The 26191-nt window shown below is 44.2% G+C and overlaps 1 protein-coding gene across 4 annotated transcripts in view; it reads right to left on the minus strand.

Moving 5' to 3' along the window:
• The window catches only part of SCG5 (secretogranin V), a 187448-nt gene that overhangs the window by 63457 nt on the left and 97800 nt on the right, over window positions 1-26191 (minus strand). For all 4 annotated transcript variants that reach the window (XM_073609251.1, XM_073609252.1, XM_073609255.1 and 1 more), the window contains exon 2: window positions 23822-24053. In XM_073609251.1, coding sequence (XP_073465352.1) covers window positions 23822-24053 — 232 coding nt within the window. The remainder of the gene's footprint in view (window positions 1-23821; window positions 24054-26191) is intronic.

The following is a 26191-nucleotide window of genomic DNA, read 5'->3' on the forward strand; positions in this document are numbered from 1 at the left end:
ATAATCACACACATAGGTTGGACTTGATGGACTTGTATCTTTTTTCAACCTCACCTACTATGTAACTATAAAAACTACAAAGTATGATGGGCTTTCTAGCTATGTCAGGGGGAAAAGCGGGTAAGGGGAGGGGAGGGAAAGGAAGAAGAGAGCAAAAACAAAGAGAAAGGAAGAAAGGAAAAAAAGGGGAGTAAAGGGGAAAGTTAGAAAGTATGAGAGCCTGTAGACCCGACATTTAGATAAATAGAAATGGGATTTGTCATTTGGTAGGTTGTGTAAAGGTTATCCGGGGTTGCCAAACTTTCAGGAATTGCACATGTATATCATTTAAGAGAGACGTTAATTTCTTATTGACTATTGTGCTATTAATCCAATTTTATAGTATCACACAGAGCGGGGATCTCAGCCGTGACACAGCTTTGATTTGAATTGCCTGGTGGCCACAGTCAAATGTCAAAGTCCCACCTCCTGGACCAGCTTCTATGATAGACAGCACCTTTGGTCCAATCCTGGGACGTGTGAAGTCTATCATAGGAGCTGGTCCAGGAGGCAGGACTTCACTTGATTGCTGGCGCCGGGCAAATTTAAATCAAAGCTGTGTCACAGCGGGAGATTCCCGCTCTGTGTGATCCAGCCGGCTTTCCTCTCTCCGATTCCCATGCACTGGTGAGGCTGCATTGATGGCAACTGGTGAGGCTGCATTGATGGCCACTGATCAGGCTGCATTGAAGGGCACTGATCAGGCTGCACTGATGGGCAGTGATCAGGCTGCATTAATGGGCACTGATAGGCAGCATTGATGGGCACTGGTGAGGCTACATTTATGGGCACTGATAAGCTGCACTGATGATGCTGCACTGATGGGCACTGATAGGCTGCACTGATGGACTGCATTAATGGGCACTGAAAAAGTTGTTTTTTCAATATTTATTTGTGTAACTTTAATTCTGCATAAAACATTTAACAGTGTCATTTCATGAGATAAATTATATGGGCGTGTTTAGGGGTGAAATTAGGGGTGGGGCAAGGTAGGGGTGGAGCAGGGTAACTGGTGGCGAGTAACTCTTAAGGCCTGGCTAGTAGCTCAGGACTTGAAATTTTGAGCCCTGATATATATGAACACTATCATTTTTTACTTTTTTATAAGTGATCAGGGGCTTGGAGGGGTGGTGGTGGAGACTGCGGGGGAGTATGTCAGCAGAGAAACAGCAGCACACTGATCTTCCCAGTGAATGTCTGTGCGGGAGGTGAGTCAGCACAAGTATTGGCCATTGGAGGACAGCACAGCCAGAAAACACGATGAGATGTATGTGCTATCAAGCCTAGCGTGGTTAGTCTGAAATAGAAAAGTTAGGGAGACTGACTGAATCACCAGGTATTTCACACAAAGAAAGAAATACAAAGAGAATAGAATACTTTTTAACACAAGTACATGGTACAACAGACACATATCAGGGATATGAAATGGTTGGGAAGCATACACTTTCAGTTCCTCAAAGTTCAAGGAGGGAGTTTTCCAAGCTCTGGCACTGGTCATTTTAGTGGCCCTAAAAATATGAGCAACAAGGTTTTTTTTCAGCCCAAAAGAGTGCTGGGATAGGCTTAATAAGCAAAGCTTCTCCTGGCTTTTAATGCAAGTGGGTGTTGAGAAACAGATCAGTTTGTAGAGCTTTATCCACAATCTGCTTATGCAAGGGTGGGTCTACCAAATATGTACCATCATGCCAGGCTTAGCACAATCTCTGAAGGAAGTGGGTGGGTAAGTAGGAATATACTTAGCCAGGTGTGCCAAAGTATAACACCACCCAATAGACCCAATATATTTCTAGAGCTATTCATAGTGGCTGCTCACTTGTTCTGACAATTCACTGGCTGCCTTGTTAGGCCTACCTGGTTTGATACATCACTGAACTATGGGATTTATTTCGGATAACTAATAAACTTTTTTCCTAGTCAGAAGATGCTTAGATTTACCAAATCAAATGTAGCTGGTAAAAATTGAGAAATCTGATGTCACTGTTTTACAAGATTTTTCTACATCAACGGGATGTTCTTTGTCCTGGCTACTTTAGCTTGTGGATGGCTTGTTACCCCAGGGAGTGTTGTTAAGGGTGTAACCATTGCAGAGGGAAACAGGTGTATACATTTCATCTGTTTATTGCTCTTGATAGAATGATGTAATCAGGCTGCCATCCCCTTATTTGTTCGACCAATCCAAAAGGTTGTACATGTCAGGGGGAGGAACCCTGACAACATTAAACTCCTAACATGCATCTGGAATGCTTGGATTATTTCAGACAACAAAAGCCAGATAACTAATTATTCTATATATTTATGTTCACAATGTAAACCATTGTTCTTTGTTGTGGGGTCATTGATTGGATTATACATGTTACCTTTTAGTTTTTAGGTCAACTTTAAAATATAACATGTATCTGATCCAAACTTTTCTTAATAAGGGTTTAAGATATTAGTTAGTTGTGATTTTAGATGAGGACGCCATATTGGTACACAAAGCTTTAGAATTACATTGAAGTAGATGCTAATAACAACAACAAATAAATTAGTTCTTAAGTGTTATCTGAGCTATTTAGGATGGTGGGCAATATTTAGAAACTGTGGAAGTAATCTTTGGCCAATAGATGGTACAGTTTTTGGCAGATTCCTATAATTCTAACACGGTATTGGGACTTTAGTAATGTTCAAAAGCTAGTAAGTCATTAGGTAGATTAGTAAGGTTCACTTTAGATAATAATACATCTTCCCAAGCTGTAATTAGGATTTGGAGAACCTAACAACCATTGTTATGGGAAAAGTTATATTTTCCATTATGCATTAGCTGGGCACATTTGCTGTAATGTAATCAGTTGGGGAGAGTACAGAATTCAGTTCCCCTCAGGTCTTCTGATTAGTGAACATAGTAATGGCTGATTATCCCAAGTAATTAGTTGAGCTAGTTGATGAGTATTTATGGCAGACATGGCGTGAATGACAATTCACATCAACAACCCTTGGCTACAGGCCTTTCCCGTAAGTGGAATTGATGGTTGGTTTATCATAAGTGAGTCACGAATAGAGAAAGGAAATTACGTTTTTCTGAAATTCCTGAATACCTGATTGTTTTTTTAGTAAAGGACAACCTATTAGCAAAGATCACTTATAGTCGCACTTATATCTGCCCGAACATATAATTTAATGCTCATGAGGTCACTTCATTCTTGAACTGAGAAGACAAGAGCAAGGATAGGCAAATCTGCCTGGGTTCAATTCTAACTTACCAAGGAATCCCCAACAACCCAAACAGCAGCAATGAGTACTGCACACTTGCAGATTTGGCATAACTTTATACCCTTTTGTAATAAATGGAAATATGTCGTGAGGGTCACCAACTTCATGTGTGCAAGGCTATAGGCTATCCTTTAACAGCCATGGCCTGTGTCAGCTACAAAATCCAGTCCAGCCTACATAGTATCTCTTCAGCTTACTTTCTAAAAAGAACTCTAATGCCCTGTACACACGGTCGGATTTTCCGACGGAAAATGTGCGATCGGAGCTTGTTGTCGGAAAGCCGACAGCTGGGGTGGAAGATAGGGTGGAAGGAAGAGTGGAAGGAAGGGTTGAGAGGGATTCCCTGACTTCAGTCTGGTCTGACAGAAATCGCAGTCTCTCATAGTACCACAGCCTGGGGACATAAACGTCATCTGCTGCAGCTCCGGATCTCTGGGAATCCTGGACCTTTTTGCGCTCCCTAAGATAAGTGCTCCTCAGGCCACCAATTTTGGCTTTTAAATAGGGGATGGTTGCCATGGGGACCACCGGCTTCACCAACTCCAGCAGTTTCTCCAGCGCTGCCTGTCTCTTTTGTTTATGATTATAATGAGGATGTTTGATCTGCCACAGACAGGGCAGCTCCCTGTACTTGTCTATGAACAAGGGGAGGAAGTTGTGGTCATTGAAGCCATCCATTTTATCTGCAATACACAAGACAAACCCTAATGTCAGGCTAAAGTCTCTTAATCTTGTCCCAATATAGGCCTCAATCTAGAATCAGTATAGGCCCAGGTTTAAATGTTACCTTCATTATCACGATCGGCGCTTCCAATACTCCTTCCTCCGCTCACAGATCGTACGTACTACGCACACATGTTACGCTTTATATACACTGCGCATGCGTGAAACTCCGCCCGCCCCTGACGTTCTTTCTAGTCTATTCCCCGCCCCTTCTCATGCGGCGCAGTGGGGGAAGAGCACATGGTGAAGACAGGTGCGTGCTAATTACAGCAACGAGGAGGAGGAAAGCCCGGAACCAGAAACTTCAAATTAAGGGAGCATGATCAGTATAGAAAGATCAGGAGAGTGCTGCAAAAAAGTAAGTAGTTGTCCTGTGTTCCTATTCTTTATTTTTATTACGTTCGTGCTGCTCCATGTGCTTTTCTTTACTGTTGTACAGATTAAAATGGCAGCTTTCATGTTCATGGACACATTAATCGTTCGTAGGAAACATTGTTCGTTCGGCCAATAAAACACCATTTTTTGTCCAGATGCAGTTCAATACATTTTTTCAGGCATACTTCTGTTAAATAAATTTTGGTGTCTAGATGGGTTTGGAACTAGAATGAAATGCAAACTAGATTCTGTGTAAGGAGAGGACACTCAGCAGCTGTTTACACATCTGGACACAGGAGCACTAGTGTGGGACACAAGAACACCCTTTTTTCTTAGGAGGCCCACACAGGTGCTCCAGTGGATACTATAGGGGTGACTCCATCTGTGAAGCTTGTACAAAATAGGTAAGTATTCAAGCTTTACAAAGTAATTAAATATTTCTTCATCTTGGAACTCTGCCAAAACAGACAATTGTACCCCACTTCCAAGCAATGTTTCATATTACTATTTCTGCCATCAAATATCTGTGTGCTAAGTATACCTATTTTTTTTTACATAGGGGAGAAAAGACTCGGAGGACACCACTCATCAGAGGAGACCACGGACCCCCCACCTCATGTGGAAGTGGAAATCCTCCAAAGCCAACAGGAGGAGGAGGAGGGAGACGTAATCGAAATAGTCACCACAACAGGTGAGTGTTTGCGACCACAGGCTCAGGTAAGAGATGGATGGCGGCATATTTATAATACATGGTGTTTTTTTTTCTATATTTTAAGGTGATCGTGATGTTGTGGATCAAGGTCATTTCACCAGTGAAAGTGCCAGATCCTGATCGGGGAGATCATGGGGTGTAATAGGGACTTGGAAAACATCAAGCAAAACATCAATGATGTTAAAAACAAAATGAAGAACATCATTGATGTTTTAGGGAGAGTTTAAAACCCCTCAAAATCCCTTACTTAGTTGTGCTTTTTTTACAGAAAATATTTTACTCATTTTTTGACATATTCTCGAAGAGCCAAATTTTGAAGATGTTCACAGTGTGTCAACATGTGCTATCTGCCATCACGGGAGATCAATGCATGCGTTTTGGGGGTGCAACCCCTTCCTCAATAATAAAGTAGCTGAGAGGTAGGGGTTGCACCCCCAAAACACATCCCTTGATCCCCGTGATGGTAGCTAGCACATGTTGATATTCGGCAATTTGTGTGCAATTTGTGTGCATCTTCAAAATTTGGCTTTTCCAGGGGTGACTTCACCCCATCTGCTGAACGCAATATCAAACACAGTTTATAAATACTAATGTCTGATATTGCCTTCAATTTCTACAAAAGTTGAACTTTGTAAGTTCCAGATTTGTGTATTTCTTGTTGGTTTTAAACATGCCTGTTTTACCTTAAATGGACATTTCTACTTTTATTAATGTGACCAAAAAAACTGTTATACAACAAACATGTTGGTTTGTTTTAAAAACCTTTTATAAATGCACATGTGATTGTGCTTGTATTAAAAAGATTGATAATCAACAATGTGTGGCTTCTTCTTTCAATGCTCCTAAACTTTTTGTGTGGTAAAATTGGTGTTTTCTGTGACAATGAGGGTTATTTACTAAGGGCAAATCCACTTTGCACTACAAGTGCAGTTTCAGTGCAGTCTCAAGTGCACTTGTAGTGCAAAGTGTCTTTGCCTTTAGTAAATAACTCCCAACAGTGCTTTCTAATGTTACACAATCACGCCATTTTCAGGACTCCCCAAATTTCAGTCAGGGTCAGCTAAAAGAAACACAAGCAGTATATGTCAGCAAATATTTTAGTAGTTAATTTTTTTTTATTTAAAAAATGTCTCAGACATTGTCTGGAATATTATTGGCCCCCCTACCCGCAAAGTATTCCATGTATCTTAGACGGACCTTGCGGCCACTCAGGGGGAGCCAGGACGGCCAGCTTCTTTTTTTTTTTTTTTAACATAAAGTTTATTTATTAGTTCTGAACAAACAAAAATAAAAAACAAGTTACATTAGCTCAAGACAGATAATGTACAATGATCCATACCTTATCAAGTCAATAAGTACAGTGAAAATAATACAGTTCAATGTCACACATATTGGCGAAAGTATACTATTAAATCTCCAAATCATAGTCACCTTATAAGACCCTTGGGGGGGGGGGAGGCCCGGGGGGGGAGGGGAAGCCCGACAGGGGTCCCCCAACCCTAGTTATATACTAGCTGTGTATCGGGCAGGCCATGTCCGGAACAAAATTACAGAAAGTAGGGATGTATGGGTAGCCAATGGGCCAAGGTAGGGTACTTAATATATCTATGCAATGGTCAGGTGTTTGGCCTCTACCCAACCCGCCCATATCCTATCGAATTTCTTCGGACAATTTCTCCCCATATATGTAAGCTTATATAGCGGCAGGGCTGCATTGATGAGAGAGAGCCATAGTTGTTTAGTGGGTGGTTGGGGCTGGTTCCAGTTAAGAAGAATCGCCTTTCTGGCATACATTGCTGTGTAAAAAACGAATATTTTTTTTCTTTTGGGGGCCTCAAGAGAGTCACATATGCCCAACAAGAGGGGAATAGGACTGTAGGGGACCCTGATTTTGCCCACCGAGTTAATATCATCCAGAACTATCTTCCAAAAACCCACTATCCTTGGGCATGTCCACACCGTATGGAAGAAATCAGCATTATCCGCATCACACCTAGGACAGGTGGCTGTTCTATTTGCATAAATTTTAGCAAGACGCGATGGGGAGTAATAAGCCCGATGGAGAAATTTTAATTGGGTAAACCTATCCCTGGAGGAGATGGTCAGAGTTAGGTATTGCTGCACTCCCTCTTCCCAGTCCTCATCAGTCAGGTCAGGAATGTCACGCTGCTAGGTAGACATCAATTGTGAGATTCTAGACGTGTCCAGTCGTGCAAGCTTATTATACATAATCGACAGCAGTCTGGTTCCTTCAGGTGCGCGGAGCTCAGTTTCCAAATCTGACATCTGCAAGATCACCGGACCCGGAAACTGGGAGCGAAAAGCATGTCTTATCTGAAGAAATCTAAAAAACATCTGGTTTGGGAGGCCCTTTCTACTCTTCAGTTCATCAAATGTTATCAGTTGTCCCTGCGATACAATATCGCTCAGGGTAACTATTCCGTATCTAGCCCATATGACGGGATCTGGTATAGAGTGAAAATGACTCAACCTTGGATTACCCCAAAGTGGTGTCACAGGGGACCACGTACCTTGCTTACCTAGCTTCGTGATTACCGTATCCCATACTTTGATGGTTGTTTTCATGGGCACAGTCATTTTGGAGTTGGAGCGGGGCCCCCTATGTATAAGATTTCTTAGCTCCGCATAGGAACCAAGCAACGCGGCCTCCACAGCGGATGCCGGATTAGAGGGCTCCTCCGCCAACCACCATTTTAACGTCACCAGGACCGCCGCCCAGTAATATTTTAGGAAACTTGGGAGTGCCAGGCCTCCCAATGTAACCGGTAATTGTAAGGTTGTTTTTGCGATTCTAGGGGCCTTTCCATTCCATACAAAGGATATGACTAAGCTGTCCAATTTATTAAAAAAGGAAATAGGTATAGGGATAGGAGTTTGCCTAAATAAGTAGGTGAATTTGGGCAGGATAGACATCTTAATTAAATTTACGCGTCCCACTGGACTAAGAGGAAGAGACTTCCATGATGAAAATTGGTGGGTCACCCGAGACATCACCGGGGCCAAGTTGAGGCCAATGAATTGGCGAAGGTCTCTATGTATCTCTACGCCAAGGTATCTGAACTGTGATACCCGACGAAGCTGTGCGTCCGAGTGCGAAGGAGCAACCCCAGAGTGCAGTGGGAACAGCACCGACTTTCCCCAATTAATACATATTCCGGAGTATCGCCCGTATCTATCTATTACCTGAAGTGCTTGTGTCAACGATTGTCCATCATCCTTAAGGTATAAAAGGGTGTCATCTGCGTATAATGACACCTTTTCTTGTAGTGGGCCTATAGTAATACCCTGTATACGTGGGTTGGACCTTATAAGGATAGCCATGGGCTCTATCGCGAGCGCAAAAAGCCCCCGGGATAATGGGCAGCCCTGTCTCGTTCCCCTACGGAGGGGAAAGGACTGAGAGAGGACCGCTCCAGTGCGCACCACGGCCATCGGAGATCTGTACACCGCCTCAACCCAGGAGATGAAGACGGGACCAAATCCAAATCTGCGGTGGACCTCCCATAGATAATTCCATTCCACGGAATCGAAAGCTTTTTCTGCGTCCAGGGAGGCCACTACCGCTTGGTCAACGTCTCCAACCCCCGAGGCCAAGACCATATACAGTCTCCGCAGGTTTATGTCTGTGCCCTTGCCCGGCATGAACCCCGACTGGTCCTCATGCACTAGCGACAGTATTACCTCATTGAGGCGTCTAGCAAGGATTTTGGTCAACACTTTTGCATCAGAATTCAATAGGGAAATGGGTCTATAGGATGAACAGAATTGGGGATCTTTACCTGGTTTGGGCACCACGACTATTATGGCTTGTGCCATGGAAGGGGGGAGGACTCCCTCCTTTAGCGTCTTAACCAACATGCTGTGTATTCTTGGGACCATTTCCTCAGTATATTGCTGATAAAACTCAGGAGGGAATCCATCCGTTCCAGGTGTCTTACCTGATTGTAAAGAACTCAGGGCTATTTGGACCTCTTCTATTGTGATCGGGCTATCGAGGGACTGCCTTGCCTCCGGGGTAAGAGTAGGAAATTCCACTCCATCCAAGAACCGAGAGAGCTCTTCATCAGAGTATCCTGCTCTGGAGGAGTACAGATTGGAGTAGAACTCCCTAAAGCATGTATTTATATCTGATGGGTCTGTCTTTACCGTACCATCTGCCGCCTCGATTCTCACTATAGTGGGGGTCATGGATTGTTCTTTAGCTAGCCAGGCTAACAGTCTCCCCGTCTTCTTCCCCTGTTCAAAAATTTTTTGTGTTTGAACCAGCTGTCTTTTATTGACCCTGGCCACCCTGAGGAGCAAAACCTCCCTATAAGCTGCTCTCATATCCTGTCCCGTAAGGGGGTTAGCCGTGAGGGCAAAGTCAGACTCGAGAGTCTGAGCCCTGGCCTCCGCCTCTTCCAGTGCAATCTGATTGTTTTTACGTTCCGTAGCTATGGAAGACATGTAACATCCTCTGATATAGGCCTTAAACGCATCCCAGTCATTACCCGGTGTAGTAGAGTCAGCATTTATCAACCAGTATTGTCTAATCAAAGTGGCCATCTCAAATTCTATAGTCGGGTGATTTATCCAAAATCTAGACAGTCGCCAGATTCTGTCAGCAGGGGGAGTCACCGTCTGCATATCACAGAGCATCGGCGAATGGTCCAATATTCCTCTGGGAAGGATCTTGATCCCCCTAAGCCTGGGCAGAAGACTGCCACTGGCATAGATGAGATCAATGCGGGATAGCGTATTGTGTGAATGGGAGCAGCACGTGAATGACCGTTCATGAGGGTGCTTCCATCTCCACACATCCTCAAAACCAAAGACACCCGCCCATCTGGACAAGGAAGAGTCCGTAGCCGGGTCAGGTGTGAGTCTGTCTCGGGACGGATCTGGTGCTATATTTAAGTCTCCTGCCAGAAGGACATTATCCGTGGGATATTGGGCTAGGAGAGGGATGAGATTATGTAGAAGGGAAATGTCAGCCGGGGGTGGTAAATAAATGCCCACAACCACCATCTCAATCGTGTCAATAAGTGCATGTAATAGTACGTATCTACCCCCAGGGTCCAGCTTAACATCCAACAACTCGAATTGGAGGGACTTATGAATCAAGATACTAACTCCCCGGGAGTATCCAGAGTGAGTGGCATGAAAATGTCTCCCAACCCAGGGCCGTTTGAGGCTCATTATCTTACTCCCCACTAAATGCGTTTCTTGCAATATGCAGATGTGGGGGTTGTATCTCTTAATATATTCGAACACTAGGGAGCGCTTTATTTTATCGCCAAGGCCCCGGACATTCCAGGAAAGAATTCTCAAGGGGGCCATAGCAAGGGGGAATAGGAATATGCAAGGATCAAATTACAGTCAGCCGGACCCCGAGAGGCCGACAACCCCATCAATTCACTGTACATATGGGTCCGCCACGGACCTAGACAGATCGGCGGCAGGGCCCAAATCCACAGCACCCTTGTAAAACATACATTGTCACACATCTGTCTTATGTAGTAAGAATTAACTCTGATAAACCAAAAAAAACCAAAAATCCAAGCCCCGCCCACCCTGCACATCCGCTGTAGAACTCGGCGTGCCTGAACCCCAAACAGAACCCATTAAATTCTAGGAAAGTCTCCTATTAAGGCAGTGAGACAACTCCCTGAACGGCACTAAACAACACAGGGGCGGTCAAAGTTCGGTGCAGTCCAGAGATATCCGTCCGTATCCTGAGGATAAAAGCACCATAATAAAGATCCATGCAAACTTTAAACTAATATAAGAAAACGTAATAAGAAAAATAAAAATAAAAAACACCTAGCCGGAGCTAGGGGCACATACTTTGGACCCAGCTGTGACCTATAATCCCCCATATACCTTTTAAGGAGGTCCCCAGTTTCCTCTGACAAAAAATATAGTATGTCTGAATTGTTATAGCTTCTACATATTTGAAGAGGGTAAAGGATAAATCCGCCATGTAGAGTTCAACAGTAAGAGGAGAGGGGAAATAAAACAGCAAGGGAACCATCCACCACCCCAACCCCTCCATCCCCAACAGGCACATTTTAGTGTACAGGAACCGAGAACTAGGGGGGGGAGGGCAGGGGGGCGGCAGTAAGGCTCTTTGGGGAACCACATAAACAAAAACAATCTTCTTGGTAGGTATTAAAAGTGACAGTCATACGCATCTGAGAAGTTACTTCCAAGGCACTAGGTAGCATCTTTGGGCACTTACACCAGCATTTGCATATACTACTCCTGTCCCCTTCGATCTTGGGGTAGGGTATCCAACCAGCGGGAAGCCTCCTCCGGCGAGGTGAAGTATCGAGAGGACTCTCCATCAATCACTCTAAGGCGAGCCGGGAACAGCATGTTATACTTTAGCCCTTTCAGGCGGAGCTGTGCCTTGACGTGGTCGAAGGTTCTGCGGAGACGCTGGGTGTCGATAGAGTAGTCCGGAAACATCATGATTTTGGTGTTTTCGTAGCGAAGCTCCGGGACCTTCCGGGCCTCCCTAAGGGCCAAGTCTCTGTCCCGAAAATTCAGCAGCCGGAAGATGAAGGTACGTGGTGGAGCCCCAGGTGGGCCCCGCACCGGAGGCATCCTGTGCGCCCGTTCCACCACAAAATGCGGGGAGAATGGGGCCTGTGGAAGTAAGGTGCAGAGCAGGGTTTCCGTGAAGGCTGTAGGATCCCGACCCTCGGAGCCCTCTGGGAGGCCCACCAGCCGCAGATTGTTCCTGCGACTACGGTTCTCACTGTCCTCAGCCCGCGATTCGAGGATCTTTACCTTGGCTTGCAGGGTATGGATAGAGGCCCGGTTGTCATGAACAATATCTTCCGAGTCGCCGATTCGCCGCTCTGCTTCATTCATGCGATCCCTCATCTTGTCCATATCTCTGCGCATAAGTCCGAATTCCATTTGTAGGGTATCAATTTTGGCTGTCAGGGTGTTCTGGCATCCAGAAATAGCCAGCATCAGAGCTTGGAACCGATCCTCCTCCGAGCACGGATCTGTGGGGATGGTCTGAGATGCCATGTGTGCGTAGTTGGTCGGGCCCGCTGGGGCCTGTGACCTCCGCTGTGAGGAAGCTTTAGGGGTACACCCAGCTGTCTTCGCCGAACTAGATCTGCCTCTTGTCATGCCCAGATGCACTCCACTGCTGGATAGAATGATCTATAGTATTGGAGAGGACTCAGGCAGGGCACGGGCTTTGAAAACTGCGGTTATGTGCAGGTCCCAGGTCGGGTGGCAGCTCCCTCCCGCAGACCTCAGCACCTCAGGACAGTGTTAATATAGTCCTGAATTTCAAGATGGCTGCCGGTGTATGGAGCCCACCGAGGGCCTTTATGGTGTTTTCTGCGTCCCCCCCTCGTTTCCTCCGGATCCCGCTGCTGCTTCTAGCTGGGTGGCACCAATGTATAGCCTGCGGTGGCCCTCCTTCCGTCGATTGCGGTACCCGAGGCCGGGGATCGCGGAGGCTCCGCAGGCCGCAAGATGGCGGATCGCGTCCGGGTTGTGGAGCCGAATGGAGGCCGCTGCAGTGCGATCGCTGGATGCTTGTCTCCTCCAGTTCTCGCCTCCTCCCACCTCTGAACGGGTCCGATGCGCGGAGCGCTGAGGTCCCCCTCCCGCCGATCGCGGTACTCTAGGCCGGGGGTTGGCGAGGCCGCTGTAGGCCGCAAGATGGCGGGATGCCTCCTGGAAGTGGAGCCGGCCTGTTACAACACCCTCGAGCGGCTGTCCTCCACAATACCCTCCGTCCCTGCTGAGGATGATAGCCTGCCACACTTAGGGAGCCTTGTGGATTCAAATAAATAGATTTTAAAGGCAGGATGGCTACGGATAAAGCCAGGACCGGCGGAGCTCCTCTGGATCACGTCCTGCTCCTTGCTACATCCGGACACGCCCCAGGACGGCCAGCTTCAAGCACCATCAGGGTTGGTTCACTGAGATTAATTCCGGATTCAGGCCGAACTGAGCCAGCATAGTTCACAGAATTTCTCCTTAAAAAGTTGTGGAGAACACAGCAAGCCAGGATGATGTGATTCAGTTTATACTCCGCCATGTGTATGGGTGTAAGAAATAGGCGGAACCGGATGGCCATTATTCCAAATGTGTTCTCCACCACTCTTCTGGCTCTGGCCAGCCGGTAATTAAAAACCCTCCGCATAAGATGGTCCCCCAGTGCGAACACTTTATCCGCAACGAAGACAAATGGGAGTCCTTCCGCACTGTCTTCTGGAGGTGGTTAGTCCAAGCTGCCATTCTGGAGATGCCTGTAGAACTCCGTCTGGGCAAAGACTCCACCATCTGACATCCGGCCATTCTTCCCCACGTCCACATACAGAAACTCGTAAATAGCCGACACCACCACCAACATCACAATACTATTGAACCCCTTGTAGTTGTAATAGTATGACCCTGAGTTGGGTGGTGGGACGATGTGAACGTGTTTCCCATCAATTGCCCCTCCGCAGTTAGGAAAGTCCCACCGCTGGGCAAAGTGGGATGCCACAGTCTGCCATTCCTGTGCGTTGGAAGGAAACTATGGAGTCAAACAAGAAATAAAAATTATTCATTTTGCACATAAACATGGAAAGCAGATTAGACACAAACATTCTTGGCCAACATCAGTATTACATTTATTTTAGGGAGTATTTAAAGACAAAGGTATAAGGTCCACCTATTAGATTCTCCCCCCCCCCTCTCATGGGCCATTTTATAAATTTTATGGTGGGGAGGGAGATGTTTTGGACAGGTAACCCTCTCCACTTCATTGAGAGATGAATGCCTAAATAATGTGTATTACTTTGGCCAGCCCCTCCTTACTTACACTATTGGCAGCCCACTGGACAGGTAAGAAGTGTCATAATACAAAGAGATAAATACACACTGTACACATTTTAGCACATTTTTACATTCTGCTATTACCTATCGAGATAATAATAGGATACAGAAACTTAAAAAAGTACTATTTGAAAGTATTCAGGCAGGCCCTTGCACTACATGCTTTGGGGAATTCATCCATAAATCTGACCACAAAAGAGGTGGGTATAGGGTGTATGGGTTTGGCAAAGTCAGCAGATAGAGGATTGGTATCAGCTGAGTTAGCAGTTGCGGGGAGGGAGGGTTCCAAATGGCACTCTGCCTGAATTTAAAGCACAAATCACAATGTTAAACATTTTAGGGGGTATTTAGGGTAAAGCACTACTATGGAGCTGACAAAATACATTGTTAAGTGACTACACTAGGTGAATATAGGGCCAGGAGAGCATGCTGGGGAGGTAAGTGAAGGCAAATATGTATGAAGGACAAAAAAAAAATATATATATAAAAATTACAGCATGCATGAGGACAAAAGGGACATTCACAGCATATTACAATCATGGTAATTAGGGAATGAGGAAAGAAATACAATATATTATCAAACATTATATACAATAAAATGTGATGTTAAAGGATAAATCTTACCTTAATATACTCCTTCTGCAGGACCTGGATGATGGCAGAACAGGTCTCTGGGATAATGATCCCCAGAGCCTGGGGGGAGAAGCCTGTCGAGAACTTGAGGTCCTGCAGGCTTCTCCCCATCGCCAAGTACCGCAGGGTGGCGACTAGCCTCTGCTCCGGAGTGATGGCCTGCCTCATGCAGGTATCCTGCCTGCTGATATAGGGGGTCAGCAAAGCCAACAAATGGTGAAATACGGGGTCCTCAATCCTGAGAAAGTTCCTGAAATCATCAGGATTATTCTCACGGATCTCACGGAACAAAGGCATGTGACAGAACTGGTCACGCTGGAGCAACCAATTCTTGGTCCATGAACTCCTCCCAACCCTGTACATGGACTGGGCTTGGTCAAAGTAAGGACCCCAACACCAAGCCCCCTCACAGCACGAACTCTACGATGAGTATGTACATGCAACATGGCTAGAAAACAGTCGGCTGCTCAGAACGAAGTAACAAAACGCACTGAAGAACAGCAAGGCCTGTGAAGAGCGACCTGAAAATCAGTAACGAACAAATAAGAACACAATGACAAAGTCAAGGGTAACTCGATGCACGCACTGAAGACCAGATGCAAACCCACAAGCACAAACTGAACAGCAGAAAACGATCTGAAAACCATGAGTCTGAAAAAGCGGGAATCGTCTCTCACCAAACTTTTACTAGCACAAGATTAGCAAAAGGAGCCCAAAGGGTGCCGCACTTGGGATTGAACTGCCCTTTAATAGTCTCGTCGTACGTGGTGTACATGACCGCGTTCTTGGCGATCGGAAATTCTGACAACTTTGTGCGACCGTGTGTAGACAAAACAAGTTTGAGCCAACATCCGTCGGAAAAAATCCATGGATTTTGTTGTCGGAATGTCCGATCAATGTCCGATCGTGTGTACGGGGCATAAGTCTTTCAGGTCAGAACACACAACAGTTAAGGCTTATGTTCGTTATAGACATATTTTGACATTTTATTGCAGGGGATGCCTGAAATCTGACTTGTATCTGGGGGGTGTTGTGTACATACCCTGAGTACAGAACACCCCCAGGTAGCCATATTGCATTGCATTTTCAGAAAATTACAGAGCTGCAGATTGAAAAGAAAAGGTAATTTTTAATAACACTCAATTACAATATGACTTGTGTCGCAATTGTATACGCTATATTAAAAACAGCTTTAATGTTTAGTAGTTGGTGTAAATGATATCCACGTGTGTATGTATAATAAGAAATTTACTTCATTTTTAAATTATGCAGCATGGAAAAACATAAGATATTAAACGTGTTAGGCTTCGTTCAGACAGGCGCTGGCACCCATTCTGCATGCAGGCTGCCTTTGTTTTGCCGTCTGCATCTGCTCTCTGCTGCAGGCAGGCAGCTTATAGAGGTGGATGTTGACACAGTGGCTGTACAAACACAGCCACATGTCATAATTTGACAGCCATGCAGGAGTGGCTGCACAGCACCAAACACAGACAGTCTGAATTCAAGGCCATGCAGCAGCTCCTGCACGGCTGTCAAGTTTTGACATGTTGCTGTGTCAATGGAGCTGTTGTGTCCACATTCACCTCAACAGGCTGCCTGCACACAGCTCAGGGTGGATGCATGTGTCAAAACAAAGGCAGCCTGCACACTGGACTAGAGCCATCACCCATCTGAATGAAGCCTTAAGCCGGCCATACATCGATCGAATCTCAGGGACCTGCTGAAATTCGATCCATCAATCGACTTCAGTGCAATCAGCCTGTCGGATTGTTTTCATGTGATCACTGCTGGCGGCTATGGCAGCTGCCAGTGACCATTGTGTTCTGCTGGCAGGGAAGGCTCCCCCATCAAGGATTTCACCCTTTACCACTGACTGTGTTGATGGGGGTTTCAAGCTATTTTCTTTCCTTCTATCCATGGTAGAAGGAAAGAAAATTCTATAATCTATGTGTTGGAAAAGAACAACAGCATGTAATGTAAAGTTGTTAATAAACTGACAATACTGTATGCATTATACCTATCTATGTAGCGGGTGGCACTGTAGTATTATAGTGTATAGTTCTTGTTTTCTATGATATAACAGGATATATTGTCAATCTCAGTGCATGTACTTATATATTCCTGCTTCCTGTTCATGTTCCTCCATGCTGTAAGACATGTAATATATTTCTCCATAAATGTAAATCCATATTACTGCATCCAAGAAGCTTCCAGCTCATGTTTCAATACTCTGCGCAATAGGTTATGAGTCCCAGGCACCCAGGCATTGGAGAAGAAACCCTAGCGCGCCCAGCAGTACACTGAGGCACTGGAAAGAATTCTACTGTGAGTCAGTGAGTACTGTATACAAGCTACTGAAAAATGGCAAGCGGTTCAGATATGAATTTTGCAATTGGAAAGCTGAACAATGCCAATTACCAGCTGTGGTAGTTTAAACTGGAGGTGTTTCTCCCCAAGAATGACTTGTGGCAAGTGCTGAATACAGACAGGCCCACAGACGGAGAGACGGAGGACAGGGATAGAAAGGACAGACAGGCAAAAGCTATTATAGGCTTATTAGTGGAAGATCGCAGGGATATCGCAGAGATAGAGAGGGTAAAAAAGGGGGAGGGGTATGCATATATATCAAGAATAATGTACAAGTGAATGTGAGAGATGACATCAATAAGGGAGCTAGGGAGGAGGCGGAATCCTTATGGGTGGAGCTCCAAAGGGATGAAGCTAAGGGGAAAATAATACTGGGAGTATGCTATAGGCCCCCTAACCTGAGGGAGGAGGGGGGGACCTCCTATCACAATTTGGATTAGTAGCAAGGATGGGAAGTGTTATCATAATGGGGAATTTTAATTATCCAGACATAGACTGGGTGGAGGGAACCACGCATTCATCTAAGGCTCGCCAGTTCTTAAATGTCTTGCAGGACAATTTCATGGGTCAGATGGTAGACGCACCAACTAGAAACAAGGCGTTACTAGATCTACTGATTAACAACAGTACAGACCCGATCACGGATGTGGAAATGCAGGACAATTTAGGAAACAGCTATCACAGGTCAATTGGTTTCAGTATAAATCACACAAATAGGAAACACAAGGGAAACACGAAGACATTTTCAAAGAAGAATTTCAAAAGAGGCAACTTCCCTAAACTACAAACCTTGCTAGAAGATAAAAATTGGGATAAAATCTTAGAAACAAAGAACACGGAGGAGAGATGGGTTTGTTTAAGAGCATATTAAATAAGGGCATTAGCCAGTGCATCCCATTGGGAAATAAAGTTAAAAGAGCAAACAAAAGTCCTGGATGGCTTAACTCTAATGTAAAAATGTATATAAAAGCAAAGGAGAAGGCCTTCAAAAAATACAAGGCTGAGGGATCATCATCAGCATTCAGACTTTACAAAGAATGCAACAAGATATGTAAGGGTGCAATTAGGGTGTCTGAGATTGAACACAAAAGACACATAGCGGAGTAGAGCAAAAAAAATCCCAAGAAATTCTTTAAGTATATAAACACTAAAAAAGGGAGGACAGACCATATTGGCCCCATAAAGAATGAGGAAGGACATCTGGTTAGAAAGGATGGGGAGATGGCAAAGGTATTGCAATTATTCTTCTCCTCAGTCTTCACAAGGGAATCGGCGGGCTTCAGTAATCAAAACTGCAGTGTTTGTGCTCATGACACATCACAGGAAGCACCCTCATGGCTAACAGAGGACAGAATTAGAAATAGACTTGGGAAACGTAACATTAATAAATCACCGGGACCAAATGGCTTGCACCCGAGGGTACTTAGGGAAATCAGTCAAGTAATTGCCAGACCATTGTTCCTAATTTTTACTAACAGTCTATTGACTGGAATGGTACCAGCTGATTGGAGAAAAGCCAATGTAGCAACAATATTTTAAAAAAGGGCCAAAATACATCCCTAGGAATTACAGACCAGTTGGCCTAACATCAATAGTTTGCAAGCTCTTGGGGATGATAAGGGACTATATACAAGATTTTAGTAATGAAAACGGTATCATTAGCAGTAATCAGCATGGATTCATGAAGAATCATCTTGCCAAATCAATCTATTAACTTTCTATGAGGAGGTGAGCTCCCATCTAGATGAAGGAAGGCCCGTAGACGTGGTGTATCTGGATTTTGCAAAAGCATTTGACACAGTTCCCCATAAATGTTTACTTACAAAGTAAGGTCCGTTGGCATGGACCATAGGGCCAGTACATGGATTGAAAACTGGCTACAAAGGCGAGTTCAGTGGTGGTCATAAATGGGGAGTACTCGGAATGGTCAGGGGTGGGAACGGGGGTCCCCAAGAGTTCTGTGCTGGGACTAATCCTGTTTAATTTGTTCATAAACGACCTGGAGGATGGGGTAAACAGTTCAATCCCTGTATTTGTGGACGACACTAAGCTAAGAAGGGCATGGATGTGGAAACCTTGCAAGAAGATCTGAACATATTAATGGGGTGGGCAACTACATGGCAAATGAGGTTTAATGTAGAAAAATGTAAGATAATGCATTTGGGTGGCAAAAATATGGATGCAATCTTCTCACTAGGGTGTGAACCTCTGGGGAATCTAGGATGGAAAAGGACATGGGGGTCCTAGTAGATGATAGGCTCAGCAATGGTATGCAATGCCAAGCTGCTGCTAACAAAGCAAACAGAATATTGCATGCATTAAAAAGGGGATTAACTCCAAGGATAAAGTGGTAATTCTCCCACTCTACAAAACTTTGGTCCGGCCTCACCTGTAGTATGCTGTCCAGTTTTGGGCACCAGTCCTCAGGAAGGATGTACTGGAAATGGAGCGAGCACAAAAAAAGGGCAACAAAGCTAATAAAGGGTCTGGAGGATATTAGTTATGAAGAAAGGTTGCGAGTACTGAGCTTATTCTTTCTGGAGAAGAGACGCTTGAGAGGGGATATGATTTCAATTTACATATACCATACTGGTGACCCCACAATAGGGCTAAAAACATTTTGCGGAAGGGAGTTTAATAAGACACGTGGCCACTCACTAAAATTAGAAGAAAAGAGGTTTAACCTTAAACTGCGTAGGGGGTCCTTTACTGTAAGAGCGGCAAGGATGTGGAATTCCCTTCCACAGCCAGTGGTTTCAGCAGGGGGCATCGATAGTTTCAAAAAACTATTAGATAAGCACCTGAACGACCGCAGCATACAGGGATATACAATGTAATACTGACATATAATCACACACATAGGTTGGACTTGATGGACTTGTGTCTTTTTTTAACCTCATCTACTATGTAAATATGTAACTATGACCAGCTTATCCACATAAGAACAGCGAAAACGGCCAAAGGTAGGTGGACTTCATTACAAAAGCTGCATGAGAGTTTAAGTCTAAACAGCAAACTGGTTTTGCTAAGAAAGTTGTACAAGAAGGCCAGCAAATGTGTGACCAAGTGAATGCTATGCTAGAAATCATAGAGCAGCTACACACCATTGGAGAGGAAATCAGAGATAACCATACTGTTGCCCTGCTCCTCTGCAGCCTTCCAGAGACATATACTGCTCTCATTAAGGCTTTAGGAACCAGACCCGAGCAGGAGCTGACACTGGAATATGTCAAAGGGAAATTAATTGATGAACATGACAGAAGGAAAGAAAATATGCACCATGATGAGAAGCTCTTAAAATGTACAAAGGCATAAAGCACAACAAAGAAAGCAGAGCCTGTCTTCGCTGTAAAAGGACCGGTCACTTAAAAAAAGGACTGTTCTATCTGGAAAGCCGAGCAGCGAAAGCTATCCACAAAAGAAAGAGTCAAAGCAGTCACAAAGGAAACTGCAGGCACATCATGAAGTGGCACCTTTAAATTAAGACAAAGGGGCAAGCCACGCGGCTGGTGCATAGACTTAGTAGACTCAGGTGTGACAAGCCACATGACTAGCAATGAGACCCTCTTCACATTGAATTCAGTGCAAAAGACAAAGTTTTCCTAGCAAACGGGAAAAGCATCACTGCCAAAGGTAAAGGCCAGGGCTTCCTGAACTGCATTATACCACAAGGTAAGCAGAGTATCCTTGTAAAAAAAGTGATGTATGTTCCAGAACTAGAAGGCAGCCTTTTATCAGTAAAAAGTCTTGTAAACAACAGTCTCACAGTTAAGTTCAAGGGTGATGAATGCACAATTCACAGTAACAAGCGATTCCTCGCAAAAGGAAAACTAGATGATCGCCTATACAGGCTCAGCAGCACAGACCAGCAAGCCAATATAGTCTCTAATGACCTATACAACAAATGTATTCACTTATGGCACAGGTGGCTGGGACACAGAAGTCCAGAAGCTATACAGGACATTATAAAAAGAGGTTTATCAGAAGATTTAACAATAGCGCCTTTCAAAGTGCTTATGAAATGCAAGTGCTGTATTGAAGCAAAAGCCACACGTGCTCCCCTTCCACAAGCGTCTCGAAGAAAAACTACCCATCCCCTGCAGCTCATACACAGTGTCGTATGCGGACCAATGAAAACTCCCATGTCTCTTCTGGCTATTGCATTTACACTTATTGCTTTGGCCTGCCTAATTCCATTATTATATGATAGAGAGGGAAAAATATTAGATGAGTCAATTATGAAAAAAGATCTGGGTATCCTGGTAGATTACACATTGAATATTAGCATGTAATTCCAATCTGCAGTTTTTTAGGGTAAGCAAGGAAAGCATAATCTTGTCTATGATACAGAGGATTAGTAAAACATAATTTGGAATATGCAGTTCTGTTTTGGGCATCAGTTTACAGAAAGAATGTGGTGATATTTAAAACAGGGCAGAAAAGGCCAACTAAATTATTAAGGGTCATTAGGAAAGATTATGTTAACTGAACATATTGAGAAGAGGAGATTCAATTGGTAATATGAGCCCAATGTTCTAATATAGAAATGGTGTATATAGTAAAATTTGTGAAAAGTTGTAAACTTTTGGGCCACAACAAAAGATATAGAAATTGAGCATTTACCAGGAATATGACAAATAGGGTGCTCAAAGAAAGAGCTCCATAAATCTCTATGACACATAACTACAGAGGCGTGGTGAGCCTCCTCTTGGTAAAAGGCTGAATAAAATTTAAAGACAGGAGAAAAAAAATATATATTACCTTTCCTCCTGGCTTCTGCATAGGGGCGCAGGTGTGAGTGACATCATCATCCTTCCACCAAGATCCTAGGGAGTGCTGGGTAGCTCAAATTATGCTGCAAAGCCAATCCTGCACTGTGCTGTGGCATCTTAAGGAAAGATTTGGAGTATTCAGCATTCCCTTAGATCTCATTAGCAGAATAACGATATCACACACTGCCCTACAAAGCCTAAAAGTTTGTTCCCCTGCAAGTGATCTTTCTATGCTTTTTCAGCATTTCAGCAAGGGGAAAGGCAGCCATATTTAAAAAGGGGGCCTTACATGGCATGCAAGATCCACTTTTAGGTGTGTTTTTATCTGAAGTCTGCATTAGTAAGTATAAATAGGCTCAGCAAGCGATGGACAATAGAATAGAGCATTTTACATGAACTTGCACTTATTCTTTTAAGTTATTTCAACGTGGTCGTAAACTCCATTCATGAAATCCGACCTGGGCACATACTGTATTACTGAATAGTGTTTACTTATCTCTCCCCAAAGCTCTAACTCCTGTGTCTTTCTGCTTCTCCATTCCTCTGTTATCAACATGATAACTTTTTGACAAGCTCTCCGACACAGGAGATAAAAGCAGCTGGAAATTTAAGTTGGGGAGGGAACTTAGATAAGCTTGTCTATTCACGCTGCAGCCCTGCAAGTTTCTTTGTTCCTCTGCCTGTGTGTGTGTGTGTGTGTGTGTCCCTTTCCTCCAATCTGCTCTCACACAGTGTATGCCCAGACTCCACACCCACTGCTGAAACAGGAAGGAAAATGTGTAACATGGTGTGCACTTTCTAAAGAAATCTGAAGACAGCAGATGTACATGTAAAACCTATGTAGGGAGATTTGTATCATCTGAGGCTATTCACTTCACTGTGGGTATAGGAGAGGGCTTACATCCACTTTAAGTCTTGCTTGGATGGATAGTGATTACCAGAAGGACTGAAATACTTCTCTTTCTTAAAAAATATTATTATGCGCCGAGCTTCCTGCAGTGCTGGTCAAATCTGTCATAAACATGGGCAATTCAGGCTGAGTATATGATGACAAAAAATACTTAAGTATGTCCAACAAACAAATAGATTCAAATACTTTAATAAAGAAGTGAAAGGTATGTGCAAATATAGTCATATCTGCAAAGTAAAGTGGAGCTTGGGTGCCTGATCCATCACACCTTCTAGTCCACCCCATTGGTTAAAGAAGCTGCCCATCACATTATGTGCAGGGTAACTTTCAGCAAAAAAATAAATAAATAAATGATTTGCATGTAACTATCAGTAAGTAGAGGCCGCCTAATAGTTTTGATGTACAGTTTTTAATGACGAGCAATAAATGCTGACGATCAATACATGTATTTTGCTGGTATATGTATGATTTGAATAAGGTTTGTGGAGGGTTTAAGCATTTAATCACATGCATAATCAGAATAGTTGACCCATGAAGCAGAGATTAATGCTGCATATGCCTACACTTTTGACCAAGCAAGCAGCAACAGAGGAAAGGTAGAACAAAATTGTCTCCAGGAAATGTAAGTATTTCATTTCCTGTATTACTTTTTATATAACCAATCTATACCAACAAGGGTATAAGTTTACTTTAAATAGGGTTCTCGTTAATGCATGTCCTTATTAGAAATAGTTGAAGGAATTACAATAAGAAATATTAGTCTGATCAGACATAGCACAAATATTCCAACAAGAGATGTATCCAATGGGCTACACATGAAAGCAAACCGCTATAGTAAAGTATGTGTCAGTCTCAGCCTGGGCACAAATTAGGCAATACTTAAAACATATTTTCACTAGTTGTGGGCATGGTATTGGTAAATGAGATTTTTTACCTCTCTGTCCCTTTGTACCAGAAAGTGTAATGGCCCTTTCACTGCACAGGCAATGTACAGAGTGTAAACATTTCATGCCAGGTACAGGTAAAGTGTGATCTCATTTTAAATAGAGAGATCTTTAATAGGACCAGAGAGGAGCCCTCTATCATCTTTGAGCTTACTAGACTCACATGAAGGGGCCCAACAGTACACTTAACTGGAGGCTTATTCTGTTTTTTCTGCCTTTGGCTTATACATTTATGAGTTACCTTCAATGCTCTGTGGACCAACAAGGTTCATGGCTTGATGCGCAGGATACTCCACTCTAGGCCTGGCAATGCCTAGCTCTTCCATTACTCCATGAAGCAAGCGTTGAATATCTGCTTCTGACACGCGATCGGAGCTTCGTGGGCTGTGACCAAAGGATGGATTCAGCCCACACACCAACAATACCACCAAGGGATAGACCAAAGAGATGATGGCATTGTGTTTCATCGTTGCCTGCAAACATAAAATTAGCTATGTTAGCATAGAGAACATGGACAGAAAATAGAATAATTCATTTACATTAAACCTGAACTTGGAAACAGACATATGTTTTATCCATGACTATCGTTTTCACATTTGCTGTTTTTAGTGGGGATTACATAATCATTATAATACCTAAGTCAAATGAAGCCTCTGTTCATGCAGTCACGGGCTCAAACTCTTGCTTGGAAAGTATAAGGCATTACCAAGGAAAAAGGGAGAATACAAGGTAACACTAAAAGTACCACCATCTGTTTCAGTCTGACCATTCCAATCATGCATAAAGAAAATGGAAGGATTTGTTAGCAGTTTTTGATCACTTTTGATTCGTTTTTTCAAACACATATTGACAGATCATGATCAGGCAGGTTGGAAATTTGTATTTGTGTTTGAATGGGGTTGTAGTGTAGGGATCTGCTGCAGTCCACTGTTGTATGCTAATATCACCAAGTGCCACAGTCTATAGACTGCAGTGCATTTTGACAGTGGCAAAGTCTCCCTGCTGTCAGAATACAGTAACTCAGTGGGGAAGATTCCCACATCCACCTCATGGTTGAAGGAAAAAAACTGACTGATGTAGGGGCCACCAAAGTCTCAGTAACATGTCGTGTCCACAGTGCTAAATCCAGACTAGAAGAGACTATTATGCAAGTACTCCATGTTCCAATAGTTATGCTGCAGCTGCCCATAACATCTTGAGTGTGTTTATGAATCCTTCTGACAGAGTATCTCTGTCCTATTGTTATTATCTCACATGCACAGTTCCAGATAGCTAGGTCTGTGCTGCTGCATGTATGTAGGGGTCACCTTTCAGTATATTAGTAGGTGAACTCGTTTATTGCAATAGAGTTCATATGCATGTAGCACTACTCCCATAGGAGTCTCTGATGTTCTGGGTCCCCACTGCTGCATAGTCAGTCACATAGCATTTCTTTCATTCACTCCAACTCAGAAAACAGTCCTTGGCTTGTTTTGTTGTTTTTATTGGGGATACCTTGGATGGGGTAGGGACTTATGGGATGCCCAACTTGAAAATGTCCAAAACACTAAACCAGGGACAACTTCCTCCCTATTTAATTTTATTAAAAGTCCACTTCTTCCTTCCACCTTCACAAACTTGGTTTCCTATGTACAACACCTACTGCTCACTCCTGTTGGAACTAGCAGTACTATTGCTAGTTCAGCAAGGGGACTGGGTGATCCAATTCTTGTAGGCCGTTTCTCGTGCCTGTAACCTGGCCCCTGGTTACAGCTGGCTCTGTCCTGACGGGGGATGGGGAAGAGGCACAATGGGGTTGTTGTGGAGTTGGTAGCTGTTCATTTGTGCCGGTAGATGTAGGTTGCTGTTCCTCTGCTGTCCACTCTGCTCCTTCAGGGGTAGCAAACCTCCCACCCTACTCCTTGGATTTCCTGCTGGCAGATTTTCAGCTTCCTGAGCATTGTCCCAAGTCCACTCTTCCTCTGACTCGCTCTCTGGGGACCAATCAGCCTCCACTTCTAGGGGCCCAAACTCTGGCTCACCTGATACACTACTACACGCAGGATTAGTTGCAACATGCCCCTCGACCTCAGCCAGGACTGGATAGCTGAGTGCAAGTGGCAATGACAGTCCATAGTGGTTGCTAATGGCAACAGTGCATACCATACTGGGTTTAGCAGGATCTTGACAGTCCATCATTTCAGCTGTAGTTACATAGCCGATAGGCACAATCACACCGGTTCACTCCGGTTGCCATGGGTAACAACGGACACATCCATGCGCTTTTCTCTGACCTTCAGCAGGATGTTCTGACCCACAGTCACTTTCCCCAGCCATGATCAGACAGCTAGACATTTTGTAATCCATTGGTGCGTGGCTGCCGTGGTTGCCACGGGCGACAGCACACAATACAGTCCTCACTGATCAAGGCAGGCCCTGGTGCATTACGAGTAGCTGTCCCAGCTACTTAGGGAAACTGGGTATGCAGTATAGCTGGTTGACAGAAACCTCCCTGTGGTTGCTATGGACAACGGGACTTGAACACCAACTTGACAGTTATAGCTCAGCAATGTATAATTCCGGCCTCCCATCATCATCCCCTTGTGGACTTGGATGGCAAAGAACAGTTTCT

This window comes from Aquarana catesbeiana, linkage group LG13 (assembly GCF_042186555.1).
Source record: "Aquarana catesbeiana isolate 2022-GZ linkage group LG13, ASM4218655v1, whole genome shotgun sequence".
Classification (NCBI taxonomy): Eukaryota; Metazoa; Chordata; class Amphibia; order Anura; family Ranidae; genus Aquarana; species Aquarana catesbeiana.